Source organism: Acanthaster planci, linkage group LG16, assembly GCF_054643075.1.
Source record: "Acanthaster planci isolate LZ-2023a linkage group LG16, COTS_SCS, whole genome shotgun sequence".
In the NCBI taxonomy this organism is placed as follows: domain Eukaryota; kingdom Metazoa; phylum Echinodermata; class Asteroidea; order Valvatida; family Acanthasteridae; genus Acanthaster; species Acanthaster planci.
This window is the reverse complement of record NC_141792.1, coordinates 8825763-8840992: the sequence shown is the minus strand read 5'-3', so window position 1 is coordinate 8840992 and position 15230 is coordinate 8825763. Positions and strand designations below refer to the sequence as shown.

At 42.6% G+C, this 15230-nt stretch overlaps 2 protein-coding genes across 2 annotated transcripts; both read right to left on the bottom strand.

Annotated features, from left to right (window-relative positions):
* Nucleotides 1-45: 45 nt before the first annotated feature.
* LOC110989310 (synaptotagmin-6-like) lies at nt 46-11283 on the bottom strand. The gene is made up of 7 exons (XM_022253608.2): nt 9981-11283; nt 5064-5219; nt 4033-4199; nt 3621-3894; nt 2829-3070; nt 2523-2622; nt 46-2051 (listed from the first exon to the last, which is right to left on the bottom strand). Exons 2-7 carry the CDS (start codon nt 5188-5190, stop codon nt 1684-1686), a joined length of 1278 nt encoding a protein of 425 aa, XP_022109300.2. The 5' UTR covers nt 5191-5219; nt 9981-11283; the 3' UTR covers nt 46-1683.
* Nucleotides 11284-11416: 133 nt separating this feature from the next.
* Nucleotides 11417-14944, bottom strand: LOC110989304 (uncharacterized). Its single transcript, XM_022253594.2, has 4 exons — nt 14833-14944; nt 13442-13732; nt 12776-13099; nt 11417-12470 (listed from the first exon to the last, which is right to left on the bottom strand). Exons 2-4 carry the CDS (start codon nt 13714-13716, stop codon nt 12275-12277), a joined length of 795 nt encoding a protein of 264 aa, XP_022109286.1. The 5' UTR covers nt 13717-13732; nt 14833-14944; the 3' UTR covers nt 11417-12274.
* Between the last annotated feature and the right edge of the window lie 286 nt (nt 14945-15230).

The window sequence follows — 15230 nt, the reverse complement described above, 5'->3', positions numbered from 1 at the left end:
TCAGTTACATGGGGCAACTTGGTAAAAAAGGCCGACAGGATCTGATTTAGCCGTCAAACCAACCTTTGTTTCAGCTTTAATGCTTGTCGGATCATAAACTTTAATTTTAACACATCAGTCTCATCAGGAAAGAAGATAAAAGGTATTTACAGTATACTTCTTATAGTCGTGTAACACAAGTATTACGCTTTTTAAAAAGTTGATTATGTTAACGATAATATACAAGTCTGGATAAACGTTGACTGGAAGACTTATTTGGATGTCGAAAATAAAAAGTATTTATTTTAATCTGTGACATTCTCATGACTTAATATCTGAAGATATTTCAAGGTCTATTTTAAGAAACATTTGCATAATCAGTGACGAATCAAAAGTAAATTTAACAGTTTGTTTGCTTCCATTGACCGACTGGAAGTGCGTGAAAAATGTAATCAGACTTTAATGATATACAATTATTCAGAAACTACGTGCTTGCCGAAAGAAGAGCTTCACTAGGGTTGTTGTCTATAGTCAATCACTAGTCCATACACAACACAAATCCCTGGCCTTTCACAAGCCCAGTCATGAGTTCGACAAGATAGACCAGTCATAAAATTGTGAACTGAACAATGACTAACGGAAAGATTTTGGTCCTTGTTGGTTTGTATGGCTAGCTATGGAGGACGAAATGTGGCCATCTGCTTTTCTGCTATCAGAAGAGTAGATAAGCTGATTTTACGTCTTTGTAACATGCAATTTTTGATGTTTCTACTTTTCTGCTACCTCAAAAGCAGAATGAGAGTTTTACTGTAATGCATTTTCTGCTTTTCTGCTAATACAAAAGTAGTTTTAGTTTTCCTCTTTTTAATGGCGGCCGAAAAGTGGCCATCTGCTTTTTACCTGTCAAACAAGCAGGAAAGCGAATTGAACGTTTTGACGACAACCGTACGCGTGAATTCAACTTTTCTGCTGTTGTGATACCGGAAAAGCAGATTTACATAGGTGGCCAGAAAGTGGCCATCTGTTTTTCTGCTCTCAATGGGCAGTTAACGGGGTCATGAACCTGTAGGATGATGGAATTCCATATCTGCCGTCGTGCGTCGCCCGTCATGCGTCGCCCATCGTGCGTCGCAAATGAAGAAAAAGTAAAATCTGCTTTTCTTGAGGCAGAAAAGCACAAAAATAGAAAAATGAATAACCAAACAATGTTCGTTCTGCTTTTTGAGATGGCAGAAAAGTAAAAAAATCGAAATTGCATGTTACCACAGCTTTTCTATCACTCTGGTAGCAGAAAAGCGGATGGTCACTTTTCATCGTCCATAGTATAGCCCGTGACTTTTTTCAAGACAGAATGACTTGCATAATGGACTCACAAGGACAAGGATTTTGATGGACAGGACTCAATACCGCGGATATAAATGTCTCAGTATAATCATTACAGACAACCTGGTGACGATACCACAAGCATTAATCAACATTGAAAATTGACAGATTTGAAGGAAATTGGTATCAATTTGATATATAATAAAGCAAAGCACCAAATAGGATAGTATCAACGATATTGCTAAGAAAATACTCTTTTTATTGGTATTAAAATTAAATATTTTGATGATGGTTTCCTGATTATAAACTATTTACTGGTGCAACGGTAGTTACGCGCAAAAAGCTTTTTCTGCCGTTTTGTATCAACAGTGTTTTGCTCCCTCATAAATCGTGGAAAATCTGATACCAGTGAGCGATTGGAACTCTCGGCGACAGTATCATCTCTTCCCAGTGTGCATGCGCATTAAAGGCACAGTGCCTCCCAATGAGGATCTTGCCGATTTCTCGAAGCGCAGGGTCGGGTGATTCCGGGACGCCCTCGTCGACGTCAGGTTCATCGGCGGCAGCGGGCGGCGTCTCTTTTGCCGCGAAGACGGTAATGAGGATTTTAATACGCTCCAGCTTGTCGCTTGGGATTTCGAAGAAGACAGCTTCCGAGAAGACCAGCGCTGAGCGCTGCTGGCTGGAAGTTATCCGACGCCTTTGGCCGCCCTTTGCCGACAGGACGAGCGACACCTTGATGGATGGTCCTGACACAAAATATTGACATGGAGACAAACAGAGTGACAGTATGAATTATTTTAGTCAACCTGCAGGTTTGCATTTTCAGTTATCAACTTCAAGCATTCATTAGTGCTTTTTGTCATTTAGTATTCAAGTAAGGTGTCTCTTGTTTGGTAAATCAGTTTATCTCGATGGACTTCTTTTGTAATGTAACAAATCCTCCTGTGCCGTAGAGTGATGTTTCGCTGGTTTCACACGTCTTGCCTCATACCAATGAATGATGTAGACTACAGTATATCCCAGCGATCCCCAATAACAATACAGGAACCGACTTGGTGTAAAAACTGGTATTCACTTCAAAATAGATGTTCTTTTGTTTTCACAAACACAAATGGATAAATTTACACCCTAAAAAGATCCAAAAATTCTAAAGGTCGATGGAATCAGCCAGAAAACAAAGAAATTACGGGAATTATGTGTTGTTGAGTTTGACTTACCGTGTAGATTGCGAAATCCTGTGGCCCTTAGTATTGTGATGTACAACCTTTCTGATGTCGGTAGGTAACTGAGAGATACCAACAATTCGCCAATGGGGGCCTGTGGCAATAATATGTTGAAATTTGAACAACATTAGTTTCATTGTTGACTTTTGACGTGAGATCCAAAACTTTCATTTCATCAGATAAAATTTAACTTCGTGGCATGGATATGACGTTTTATCACACTTTTCTGCCAAATAAAACAAGCAACGGGGATCGAGGAGGATGAAGGTAAAATATACCTTTTTGCATGCAAGACGTTACCTGTGTGCTTGGCTCAAGTGGCAATTCTTTTTGAATTTCCACTTTCCAGTCTACCCCTTTCAGCCTAAACTGGGCCTCCCCCATGAAGTCGATCTCGCCCAGGCGGTGGTGATCACAGACGACGAGTCGCAAGGTGTGTTTCAGCAAAGCAGCTGACTTCACGGTCGCCTCGAACGCTTCGCCGAAGAACGGATTACAAGTTTTTATCTGGACTTGCGTCTGAAAACGGAACTCGGGTTTGTCTGATAAAGATAAAAAGGGGTATTAGATTATTTAATCTACCTCCTTCCTGCAATCATGCAGTTACTATAGTGGTGGCCTAATTAAGAACTTGTCAAAAATAAATAAGACTTGAAGCTATGCATGGCGAAAGTACTAACTATGTGAAGTTTGCGGTGACACCATGTAATCAAATTCTCTCTTTGAGTGTGTGTGGTTCTGAAAAGAACCGGGGTTCACTCGACGTTTCGAACAGTGTGCTCTGTTCGTCTTCAGGAGAAAGAGTGCCGAACTCTGGAGTGTGTGGGGCTTAAGTATTTTTGTCAAAAATAGCAAGAGCATATTATTTTTCCCCAAATGCGGCAGAGCCCTTGCAGTTGATACTCGATAATAGATCCTTCAACATGGCAAAGAACAGTTGAAAAACGTGTAATGCAATCCCTTTATAGCCTCAGTTTGCACTTTCCCATTAACACCCCCTCCCGGAGCAGAGAAATACCTAAGAACAGAGAAGAACCCCGTATCATGAGAACTTTCTCAGTGGTGTTCCGCAACGAGTGCAGAGTCACTGACCTGTACCACCCTTGAGCAGACTGACTTTGACGTATGGACTTGGCTCTCCCCCAAATGGCCTCGGCTTCAGATCGCAGGCCGAAATCTCGTCCACTATCAGGTTTTCGTTCTCTTTATCGTAAGACAGCGAGAACGAGATGGATCCCAGGGTCCCAGGCTCCGGAATGACCTCGGGGACTTGGAGGAACTGGATTTCGCCAAGAGGCGGCAAGTCGGCCGACGTTTGGGACAAAGAGCGTTTCAGTTCCCGCTTTCGCGGCTGGTGTCGGAGACCCTGCAGACAGAAATCAGTAATAGATCTCTTGCTCAGTGTGGTGGAAGATGAAGTAATATTGCTTGAGTCCAGGTCGGACATTAATTTTCATTCAACTAAGCAGACAGAAGAGACTGAACCTGTATATGCTGAACGGACCTTTAAAGTGCCGTAACCCTCAGAGCCACTTGAGGACAGTGAGGTCAGGCTTCGGCTGCTTTGCTTCGCCCATTTCTTCTCCTTCGACGGTATTTCCTTTGGCAAATGGCGATGAGGGGAAATATCCGCAAGCTCCTTGTCGTCACTATCAGACGGTTCGCTCGACTCTTCGGAACAGGAAGAAGAAAAAAACATTATTTTTTTCAATGAAAAACACTACCGCCGTGGACTTCACCCCATTGAATGGCGTTTGGAGTCAAAGTAAGTTCGTACTTATGAAAGACATCACTCTGTTCAAATGAGTGCAGGGTACACGGTTAGTGTATGTGGGACTTTGAGAGAAAATGTACTGGAGGTGGATACTCTTTGGCCCTTTCAGTGTTTATGGTACTCAGCGGCATGTAAGGGCTAATTAGCGTGGGCGAAATCCATCCAAGCGCTCAGAAGTCCTCTCAACAAAATGTAACAACGGTCTGAAGATCAAACTATAGATTGTAGTCAGGAGAGAGCTTTATGCGCCATCGTTTCTATAAGCTTAGCCACAGTTTCAAATCTTGATTTTCTCTGAATTCCGAGCATGGACTAGAGGGGAGGACAGCAACTTCACGGAATGGCGGTGCACGCGCACGTGCGTGTCTCCGTGCATTGTAGACACGCAACAGTTTTTCTGTTAAACTTGGGTAACCAAAATTTGCTTACTTGAAAATATCTGTAGAAACGATTGCCCATTGGTTTAGTACTAAGCACTTGCACAACAATGAATCCCGGAAGTAAAGGAAATTTAGGCCCTCAGAGTAAGCAACATCATTTTAAGCCACAGCCAAGTAATTCGGGACGTCCTGACACTGAGGGTCATTCCTGAAGGATGACATCACAATTTTACTCATGAATATGGAAATTCGCTAGCAAAAAAACCCCAAATTACCCTCTAAACAGCAAAATAACAATTGAAAACAACCCTCCAATGGAGATATAAAGACGCGTTTTCAACGGGTTGCACTGAAAATGCATTGCACTTGCTCGTCAGTTACCTCCATTTTTCTTTTTCCTCCTAGAAAGGCACTGGCACAGCATTATGAGAATCAGGACCATCAGACCAGCGCCCAAGACGGCACAGATGAGTAGTTTGATCCCCTCTGGTACGTCATCCCACGCCATGGTGCAGACAGCGGCTACTGGTTACGTCGCTGTCGAAACGGGAGACATGCCAGTCAGTGAAAAACAAATTCAAGTGAAGAAAGGCAGACAGCGTTGTAGACCAACAGAGATTGAATTCTGTCAGTGTAGACAGATGTGAAATCAAATGTGGACTAGGGAGGGTTAAGTCATAGCCTTCTCCGATCGTTTCCTTTGTTTGGGGAATAATGAGGAAATTGAAGCTTTCCCACATAGTTCGTGATAGATCAGTGTTATAGTCGACTCCTGCAAGTCCATCACAAGTCGTCCAGCCAACTCACAAGCTATTTGAATGAACCGTGATAAATCAGTCCGTTGTCATCGTTGACCTTATCATTCCTTTATCATTGTTCACTTATTACTTATGAATACTTTTGTGAAAGGACTAACATATGATGGACTTGTCTGACAACAACTCTGATTCTATGACTTGTAAAGGCCCGACACGGTTCAAACAGTCAGGCTTGAATCCTGTTCAAACACTGTTCATCGCTGCAACACAGTGCAGTATATTTACTTCTTCTAAGCAAACTATTTACAGAGGAACATTTTCAAAATAAAGTAGGCCGAACTATTATGTGCGTGTGCCGTCGATCACACTGCAGATTCCTGACATGCATACGACTTGCCTTTCATTAGGTGCATGAGTGTCAAAGTGCTGTCTGCGAATAGAGATGAATTTAAAATCGCATTATAGCTCTCTACAATGCCATTAATTTGTCGTAGCTCACAAAAAGCTTATTTTCCTCCGACTGCTAATGGGTCTAGCAGGGTATAGAGTTTCCAATAATATAACACTAAGGGCATCATTTTTACAGGAACCCCAGAGAAGAAAGAAATAAGGCTCATCAAAGGCGTTTTCTACTTTTTGTATAACAAACTGCTTCATATTGAAGCGTAGGCCAATGTAAACATATCCACCTCACTGAAAACTCGACAGTAGGTCCCAGACACACTCATGCATGAGGTAGGCATACGATAGAACGCTGGACTGGCGTGGTTCCATGAACCAGTTCTGTACGAGCATCACTTTCCTGTTAATGTCTTACATTTGGATCAGAATTCTCGACAGAACGTCCAACCTTACAGCGAGACTTTGCCAGTGTCAAATATGTTTGTTTTCGGAGACTCGACACGCCCCTCTGTGTTACCGTACCGTCACAGGGGTCGAAGGTCGCAGGGTGAAGAACATTTCCCTTTCTAAAACAGATACATTCAGAAGGAACATGGACACAGAAAGGGGGGGAGAGAAAGGTTTGTAGAGATGTATAAGTGGTCCCCCAAGGCCTTTGTTCCCTTATAATGCATGGCGACGCTCATGAAATTGAAACTTATGGAAACACAATTTTTTTTCTCTCTGAAGCAAGACTCGAATGTTGGACAATTACAGTAATTCACCCTCCCACGTTTAAAAATGGGGGCCGGGGCAAGGATTTCACGTGCGACTCGTACGTGTTTTTCGTTACCTCCATCTGGCTATATCTGGCGACGACGTTGTACGTATTTGCACTGGTAGCTCACGATGCCTAAACCTTACATTCACGACGTATTAATTGTAATTATTGCGGTTTATAATAAACCGGCAAGGTCATTGATATTTCTGAGCTGCAATACCACGTATTGACAGCTTCTATACGACCCACAGGCCTATATAACCAAGGCTTCAAGTACCAGCAAGGGATAAAATTATTTTGGAAAAAGTTCCCCGTTAAGTATAATGCAAGCGTTATTCGTTTTTTAACGAAGCCCTCTCTGTTAATGAAGCGCACCGTTTGTTGTGTTCTTTTAGAAACCAAGAGACTGATTTCGTTGGTTTGGTTTGGTTTGGTTTTTGCTTGGGGCGTATTTTTGTACATATGTGTACATGTACATTATTTTGTCAGTGGCGTTGAAAGTCGGGGCAAGTATATAATCTTTTGTCAATTCCCAATAAAATTAATCTTTTATTTTCTCCTGCACATTAACTGTAAAGTTAAAAAGTTCGTCAGTAGGTTTTATTCTCAAACATAAATATCATTTTGCTCGGGTATACTGTAACCTTGACACGAATTTGGACTGGGCATTCATGCGTTGTTAGTGTTTAATAATAATTACGTATATTCTCGTATGCATGTTTATACTCTCGGTTTTTTAGTTACAACTTCGACAGTGGCAGTTAGTTTCAATGTCGAACTGCATTTTATTGCACACGACAGTCGTAAGCGCATTCAAATACTTAAGACTGCATATACAATGCATACAAACCTTCTTGAAGACCTGTTCTTCCAAGTTTCAAAGCACTTATTTTAGTCACAGTTACAGTTAAATTTTAGACAATAAGCCCATTTTGGCCGAGCTGTTGAACACTGTAGGTTTGCGTCCAAAGTTCCTTTTGCTGTATATTGTCTGTATATCATGACGTTTATAGCCGGCTTTGGCATACAAAGTCAATTTTGGTGATCACTCCGCAAATCTGTTGCAAAATTTAATTAATGGTGCCAGTCTAATGCCGTTGGCGTTTTAGGGGCTTACTGCTATCACAGACGTACATTGTAAAACTCGCGGTGTCACACCATCAGTATACTGCCATGTTTGTATTGTTCCCTGTAGCCCCTTGGCAAGAGTAATACAACTCCGCATACTGATAAAAGGGAACAGAATATTATTCCTCCAGCCTCAGTTTGGTTACATTGCCTTGACTGGTAGAAAAGCATGATGGCTGTCCCATAATGGAGGTCTATGATACTGAGGTTGTTAAATCCGTGGTTTCTGCAGTTCAAGCACTGGCGTCACAAGAGGGGGAGGGGATGCTTAAGCCCAACAAAAAGAAAGTGAACAATAAAAGAGAGTAAAAAGGGGTGGGAAATCGAAAGAATTTTTCTAAGTGAGAGGGGTAAAAATCGCCAAGTTTATAATACCGAAGATAGACCCAATTCCACTGTTAATGGTTTATTAGATGATTGTAGCTGATACTTAGCTTCCCTGGAATTTTCCCCTGGAAATGAAAATGGTTTGCCCTGAGGCAAAAATCCTGGGGACGTCCATGAGTTCAAGTACCTGAACTAAACATGATGTTTTTGTAAAGAGGTTTTCAAATTTAAAAAAAATGAAAAACGAAAGAAATGAAGACAGCAAAGAAAAAAAACACACATTTTCATCTCTGTAACTGTATCACCATAACAGAATGAATTATGCAAAAAGATGCCAGCATAATGACAGGACTAATTTCTCCAGGAGCCGCTGATGTATACTGACATTGTCATCAACTTTTATGATTGGTGTTACAGAATTGGCTAATTACTTAACAAACGCGGAAAGAGCCTCGCCGACACACTGATATCTGACGGAGTGCATAATGCATGGCCCATCTCCCTAATTATTCCATCGGGTAGTCATATCGAGTTTCCATGCGGGCTGGTAGATGACAGTAGGCCTATTTGGCCTTCGGTGGGTGTACAGGATGGACAATGTCTTTTCTTGCTTTGATAATTTTATGAGGGCATGGGTACCAAATATGACTTCCGATTGTGATCATGTGGAAGGACATCCAGAACAAAATAGGGGGGGACATTGTTCGGGGGATCCACAAATTTGGTAGTTTTTGTGTAATTCTTATAACCTTTCTGAATATTGAAGCTAAACGAAACAGTCTCGCAAACTTCCTCTCTCTCGTTTTGTTTTTCCAAACCAAAAAGCCCATGGCGCTTGGTCTTGCTGGCCAGTTTTGGTTAATGTAATAAAGACCTATCCAACATTCAGGACGGTTTTGCTCCACCAAAACGACTAAGTTTATTCTCAAATGCTACTTTAGGCCTAAGTGCAAATTTAGAGGTTAGGTTTAAGTTTACAGAGTTTTAAGTTTACGGATTGGAATGTCGAGCTAAAAATGTTGTATACCTAATTTCTGCTCCCCAAGGCAAGGGTTACCGTCTAGTGCATTAATTACAATGCCAGTTCACGTCTTAAATGCTGAGTTGAGTCGAGTCAAAAGGGCTTAGATTTCAGAAGAGAAGACGGCATACTCTCCCTATCCCATGCAGACACCTTTTCATCGGGGGTGAGCCATGGAATACCGCTCCCTGTGCGGTGGGGATCGAAAAATGTCGATTTTTCTATCAGCACTCTTCGTGAGCATCGTTATCATGCACCAGCTTTTTACTTTACTGTCGCTTTTGCCGATTTCATGATCATACCTCCTCATGTAAACCGACGTTCTAGGCCAATCAGGAGCACCGCTGACCAATGAGGCCCCTTTAGTCTTCAGAAATGGCGGTGAATGTTCCACAGGGAATTTGAGCACGTGAGATATGGTCATTACATGCAGTCGTCAGTATTTCTGTCTACAGGTCCTTCAGGTTGAAGCGATTTAAACAACAAATGTAATGGGTGATGGAAATCGTTCAGTGCGGTAACTCGGCTGGCATATGAAAGCTTGAAAGAAGTTTAATGCCTGTGTAAGTAACGTGGGATATTGGCTGATTTACTTTTTGTCACGCTGCTGCACGCAAAATATCCCTTGTTGTCAAAAGCATTCAGGTATAGCTGTGTGGCGACTGAAACGGGCAAATCGAATGGCGCATTATCATAATACAGTTTTTTATGTCGGCCATGCCATGTTGTTCCGTGGATGGCATTGCCGCCCGCCGGGGGACAGATTTTATGTACTGCGAATTCCATTTCCACCTATATACAGAGCGGCAGGAGTTGTAAGCGGTGAACATTGTATAAAAACAATTGACACCTTTTCATTGTCAAGAGAATCAAAGATCCAGAGAATTCATAACATACTGTACCTTTTTTATGATTTCGACGACGAATATTGCCGCCTATAATGACACGATTCCTTCTTCAGGTGGCAAACAATCCTGAACTGTTATGCATCCCACTTCCATCTGTTGGCGTCCTCTTACGCAAAAATTACAAAACAGTGTTGTGCAGTTGTAATGGGTACAAAATACATTTGTTGTCCCAAAATAAACACAAAAAACATGAACAGCTTGCGTTTTCGTACTGTTACACGGAGCTGGAAAGTCATGTACATGTATACCGTTGCCGAAGCCACAGTGTGAGGGAATGGCACTACTATACAGTGTAGACTCCGTTCGTGCGGAACAGTGGAAACATGAAAATAAAAGAACAGACCCTGCTGGCCCAGAGTTTGTTACAGCCTGCAGAAATAAAATGAGAAACCCTAGAGAAAATTGAGCATATGGTACTGGCTGCATGCATGTCAGGTACGCAAATTTGCATAGCGTTTGCGCGCGCAGACATTAGACCAAGCAAGCTAGTATTTTGATGGTACCATGTACGCGTGGTGTTATGATAATGCACATGCAGTTTGTGGGTGTTCAGCGACATGAGGAGCACTCTCGATGCACAAGGGGTTTTGAAAGCAATTAGGACTCGGTGATTTCCAAACAAACGCTGAGAAGCAGAATGCATCAACAGTGTGTTTACTATCGATATCGTGCGCCTACGGTGTGTTGATATTTTGCTCGATGCTTGACGGTGGAGCAGATGTGTTATCTCCCAAGACCAGTAGTGCACGTGTATCCTGAAACCAACAGCGCCAGCAGTATGGCAGCAACAGCAGCAATACCACCACCGCATATTTGCAACAACGGCAGCATCAACTTCCACGTCGATTAGGCCTGAGGCATCAACTTGTAACTGCTCATTCAAGAATGTCAGGAACACATTAATACCAAGTTTATTTTTCACTCCCTCCACGTACATATCACTATCGTCAACCTAAGCACCACTTCGTACAACATCTCCAACTCCCCCCCCACCACCACCACCATCACCATAACCGCCGCGATACACAGCCGCCGCCACGGCCACCGCATCATCTTAGTTCTCCCACCATCCCAAAAGTTGTCCATCCCTAATTTCCCCACGACACTATAACTAACACCAACCATCCATCACCATTTCCACCATTGTTCGACGTCATCTACGAATTCCCCACCAATAGCTTTAGTTTGAATAACTTTTAGAAGAGGCATTTTAATAATTCCACTCGTCTTTCATGTGGCTGGCGTTAGTCATGTTCCATCGGTCTCTACATACAAACTAGGAGCCAGAAACTATCATCAAACATACAGCACATGAAACATTGATTCCGATCACACATGAAGTGTAACCTTAATGTTGGTAATAATCAAGTATAGCAATGCTTGGCTCAGACACTGTTACAGTGGAAGAAAAACTCTTGTTAGAAAGGTAATGTAATTCCCTCCTAGCCCATTGCCTGTATTTTATTTCGATAACTGTACGAGGACGTACGCTGGAAACAAAAGAAACCAAGCAAAACCTTAGGGTGGGTCAACCACACTCATCATTCATGACAATAGTTCATGTGCCATGAGCAATTCTTTTCAACATTTTCATTTTTGAAAGACAACTTCACAGCGTGCGGTATGAAGCTGCCGGCCTAGATTTTTTCTCTCTCATTTCGACAAAACCCTCAATCTACGCCACCTAGGCCCTACAGTCCAGTTCCTGTAACTCGTGCTGAAACGACAACTCCCTCTCATTCTCTTTCCTGCTGTGTCTAAAACGCCCATTACGAGCAAAACACGATGCCAAAAGTACTGAACGAGTGGAAATTAACATACATCCAGGGGCGTAAGCCTTAACCATTTGCAAACGTAACCAGGTAAGCCTACGGCCTTGTGATTTTTTATGCATATTTGTATACGTATACATGTATAGAGAAATAGTAGCTGATTTTAAAACCTACACAGTACATGATTGATTTGCAAAATAGTTCCCATATTTACTCTACCAACATTTCTAACCAGCAGAGGCTTTACAAAGACATTTTGGTAATCATTGTTTGAGTGGTTCACATGTGGACAAACAGAGGATAATTGTCGGATATGACGTGCAACTACATGATATATAAAATGTGTTGACGAAATTACAAACATTACCGAAATACAGTGAATGAAAAAAGACCTGAATCAGCAAAGATCTTTTAACCTTCTAAGGCCTAGCTTGGGTTAAGATATTCACTGATATTCAAACAAATTCAGATGCATGGCTATAAGTATAAGCAGCACAATTTTCATGCCACGCAAGTCTACATAGCCAACAGTCTCTGTACTGCGTCACGGTGCTCCTCACTTGCCAATGTATCCCTCCGCCGCAGGTATTCTCTGTAGTCCTCCATGTTCACATCGTCGTATTTACGAAGGATAACGTATTCATCGTTGATTTTGAACCCGTCGCATAGCAACAGATACCTGGTGTCATAATCTTTCACTTTTATCAGCCATCTGAAGCAAAAGCAAAATACAAATGCCAAAAGTTGATGGCGAATTGCATCTGTAGGGAGGGATATTTATTGTCAGTAAACACAACAATTCACAATCAGTTTAAAGTAAAAGTAATTGCTTTCGCTATATTTTTTTCCGGAAGCATGGGATTTTTTAAACGGAAGTAAGTTGCATAAATCCATATCCACCCTGTCAAGTCACAGTGACCGCACAGTTAGCCAAAATGTGTACGAGCTTGCATTTGTAGTGTATGAACATAATAATTCCACTTAAATTTGGCGTCATGAAATCAAATCTGCACTTGCCTGTTACTGACACCGGCTGTTCCTAAAATCACATTCATGTCGACAAACTGGATACTCTCGATGTCGTCTACAGAAACGGTGTGCATGGCCTGAATACCTCGGATGATGTCGCCGTGGGTCAGTTCCACTCCAGGATGGCTGAAGCAGAGCGTCAAAGGCGTCGGCTCCGGTGGGGCGGCAAAGAAGCGGATTTTCCGCAGCGCGAACTCGGGTGAGGCCGACTTGTGGTGTTTGTGGTGTCGGAATCGGCGCCTGCGTGGGGTTCCAGGTGATGGCTGGGTGTCACGGGATTTGTCTACGGCACTGGCATGGGAGTGTGAGCGACTGCAAAAGTGAGGGAAGGGGGGTAAACCAAACACCATATTAAACTTTCATGGGCCTTGGTGCCGGCTGATCTCTTTCACGAAAATGCACGTCATCGCTGGTAGCTACGCATAATGCTTTCAGTGAATGTACTTTTTATCCGTCGTTCGCAACCAGCAGCCGCCCCGATTATTCGATGAGGGCTGAAGGATTCAAGACGTCAACCTCCTGTGTTTCACTCCAGTAAATACATGTAATAGGTAAATGCAAACATCATTCTTGCCAGCCAGCTCGATTCGGCCTAAGTCAAACTTACAAACAAGGCCACCATTTGAATTAGGGTATACAGAACATGGTCCCTACCCGAATAGCCGGTTCTGAATCCGAGTTATCAGAGGCAATTTCACTTTGCCTTGCGGTCTCCCAGGCCCGCTCTCCGTCTTGGCTACCCCGCTGTGTCCAGCTGCCACGGGGGACTGTGTGACGCTGGTGCCCCTGATCTGCTTGGACGTGCCCTGGTTTTCGACGTTACACACCGGCACGCTCCTCGCTCCGGACCGCACCCCATTCTGATCCTCGTCCTCCGCACGGCGTACAGCGGCCTGAGTGAGGCGATTCCTGGAGCTTGAAATGGGCATCGCTCTGCCAGTGATACTGGGGAGAATAAAAGATGAGGCAGATGGCAATTTATTCATCTTGATTTCCCCTTGTGATGTCTACCAGTGCAATTTACACCGACAAAAATACCTCACCGTAAGCCGTCTTCACTATTTAGTGAATTGATGTCTGAATTTGGCGATAGAAAATCCGGGTCCAGTGCTACATTTTCAATGGGGCAGTTTTCTGGCTCTTGCCTTCTTTTCTAGTTTTATTTGGCTCAGTTCTCCTTTGTGAATACTCCTCTTCAACAATTATGACAATCATGAAGCTCCAACACGTCATCCCTTGGTACCCCTTTGCACTTCGGGAATTTCAACCTCAACAAAATTCAAAATCCTCCTCGAAAACCAGCTATGAAGCCATTTCTGAAAATGTGGAACAAAACTCGCAGTATTCCGAGCGAGGAGATCTGCGCAACTAGGTTGTCGTCGATTCGTGACTCACAAAATGCCCACACATGAGGTTAGATGGACCTGTCTCTGTATTTCCTCGCCCAGTGCCCGCTGGCTCTGTAGGAGAGGAGACTCTAGGCATGCAACAACAAAGGCGCTCATAAAAGTATCGTTGATTATAAAAGTGTCCAATGGCAAAGCGGGAAATTGATTCAGAGGCAGTGCAGCCTGTATTGTATTTCCCAAATTGAATTCAGCAAAAATTATTCCAATGAATTAAGTTCAATCAACCTTTTCCGTTTCGCGCTGTGTGATCAATGTTAGTGGAAGCGACTTTATTTTGCATGAAACACCTGCTTCTCTGCTCAGTATCGAGCAAGTAAAAATTTGTTTGAAATAATTATGCATATGGCTCCTACTGATTTACACTGTGCAAAAATTACTCTAAAGGACATTTTACGCCAAAGTGTCTCTGGCGACTTGTGACTTATTTTCACAGAGTGGGTTACATACACTGTCCTGGCAGACGTGGTCCGTTTTGTTCGTGTATTTTGGAATAAAATTTACACAAAATACCACATCGCAACATGCTCGCTCTTCTCAACTTTCCAAACGAGGAAGAGTGACTGTGAACAAGAGTGATTGTGAATCACATTTTTGGCCTCAACAAAATAATTTAAAATGAGAAAAGCTTGAACTTACCCAGTTTATCTTATCCACACATCATTATCACTTTAGTAGAAGGTTTCCATATCTCTCAATCGCCATGATTAAGCAAATGGCCGTTGTTTTCTTCTGTATTCGAGAGTGTGCGTACTGGGTCAAAAAGTGCGCGCCACGCGCAAGGAGCGCTCACGCATGCTATCATGTTAAAACAATGCTTTTTCTGTCAGTTTGCTAAGCAGAGGAAATACCTATTTGCTTAGCAGGACTATAGGTTAACAGCAAAAATTTCAAAAATGCAACTTGCTACCGGCTATTTTTTGCGAAGCACGTTTGCCAGATGAACAGCTCAATAAAAGAAAATACGGCCCCAACAAATTGAGAGTAGATCTCTCTAGTGGAATTTCAGACGGTCCTTTTCAAGAACAAAACAAACC

Excerpts from the sequence above, each read along its gene's own strand:
- LOC110989310 (XM_022253608.2), bottom strand. The coding sequence starts at position 5,190 with ATGGCGTGGGATGACGTACCAGAGGGGATCAAACTACTCATCTGTGCC. Across the intron at positions 2,623-2,828 it reads CACTTGAGCCAAGCACACAG|GCCCCCATTGGCGAATTGTT; the intron begins GTAACGTCTTGC and ends TTATTGCCACAG. Across the intron at positions 2,052-2,522 it reads AGGATTTCGCAATCTACACG|GACCATCCATCAAGGTGTCG; the intron begins GTAAGTCAAACT and ends ATTTTGTGTCAG.
- LOC110989304 (XM_022253594.2), bottom strand. The coding sequence starts at position 13,716 with ATGCCCATTTCAAGCTCCAGGAATCGCCTCACTCAGGCCGCTGTACGC. Across the intron at positions 13,100-13,441 it reads ATTCAGAACCGGCTATTCGG|TCGCTCACACTCCCATGCCA; the intron begins GTAGGGACCATG and ends TCACTTTTGCAG. Across the intron at positions 12,471-12,775 it reads ACAGCCGGTGTCAGTAACAG|ATGGCTGATAAAAGTGAAAG; the intron begins GCAAGTGCAGAT and ends CTTTTGCTTCAG.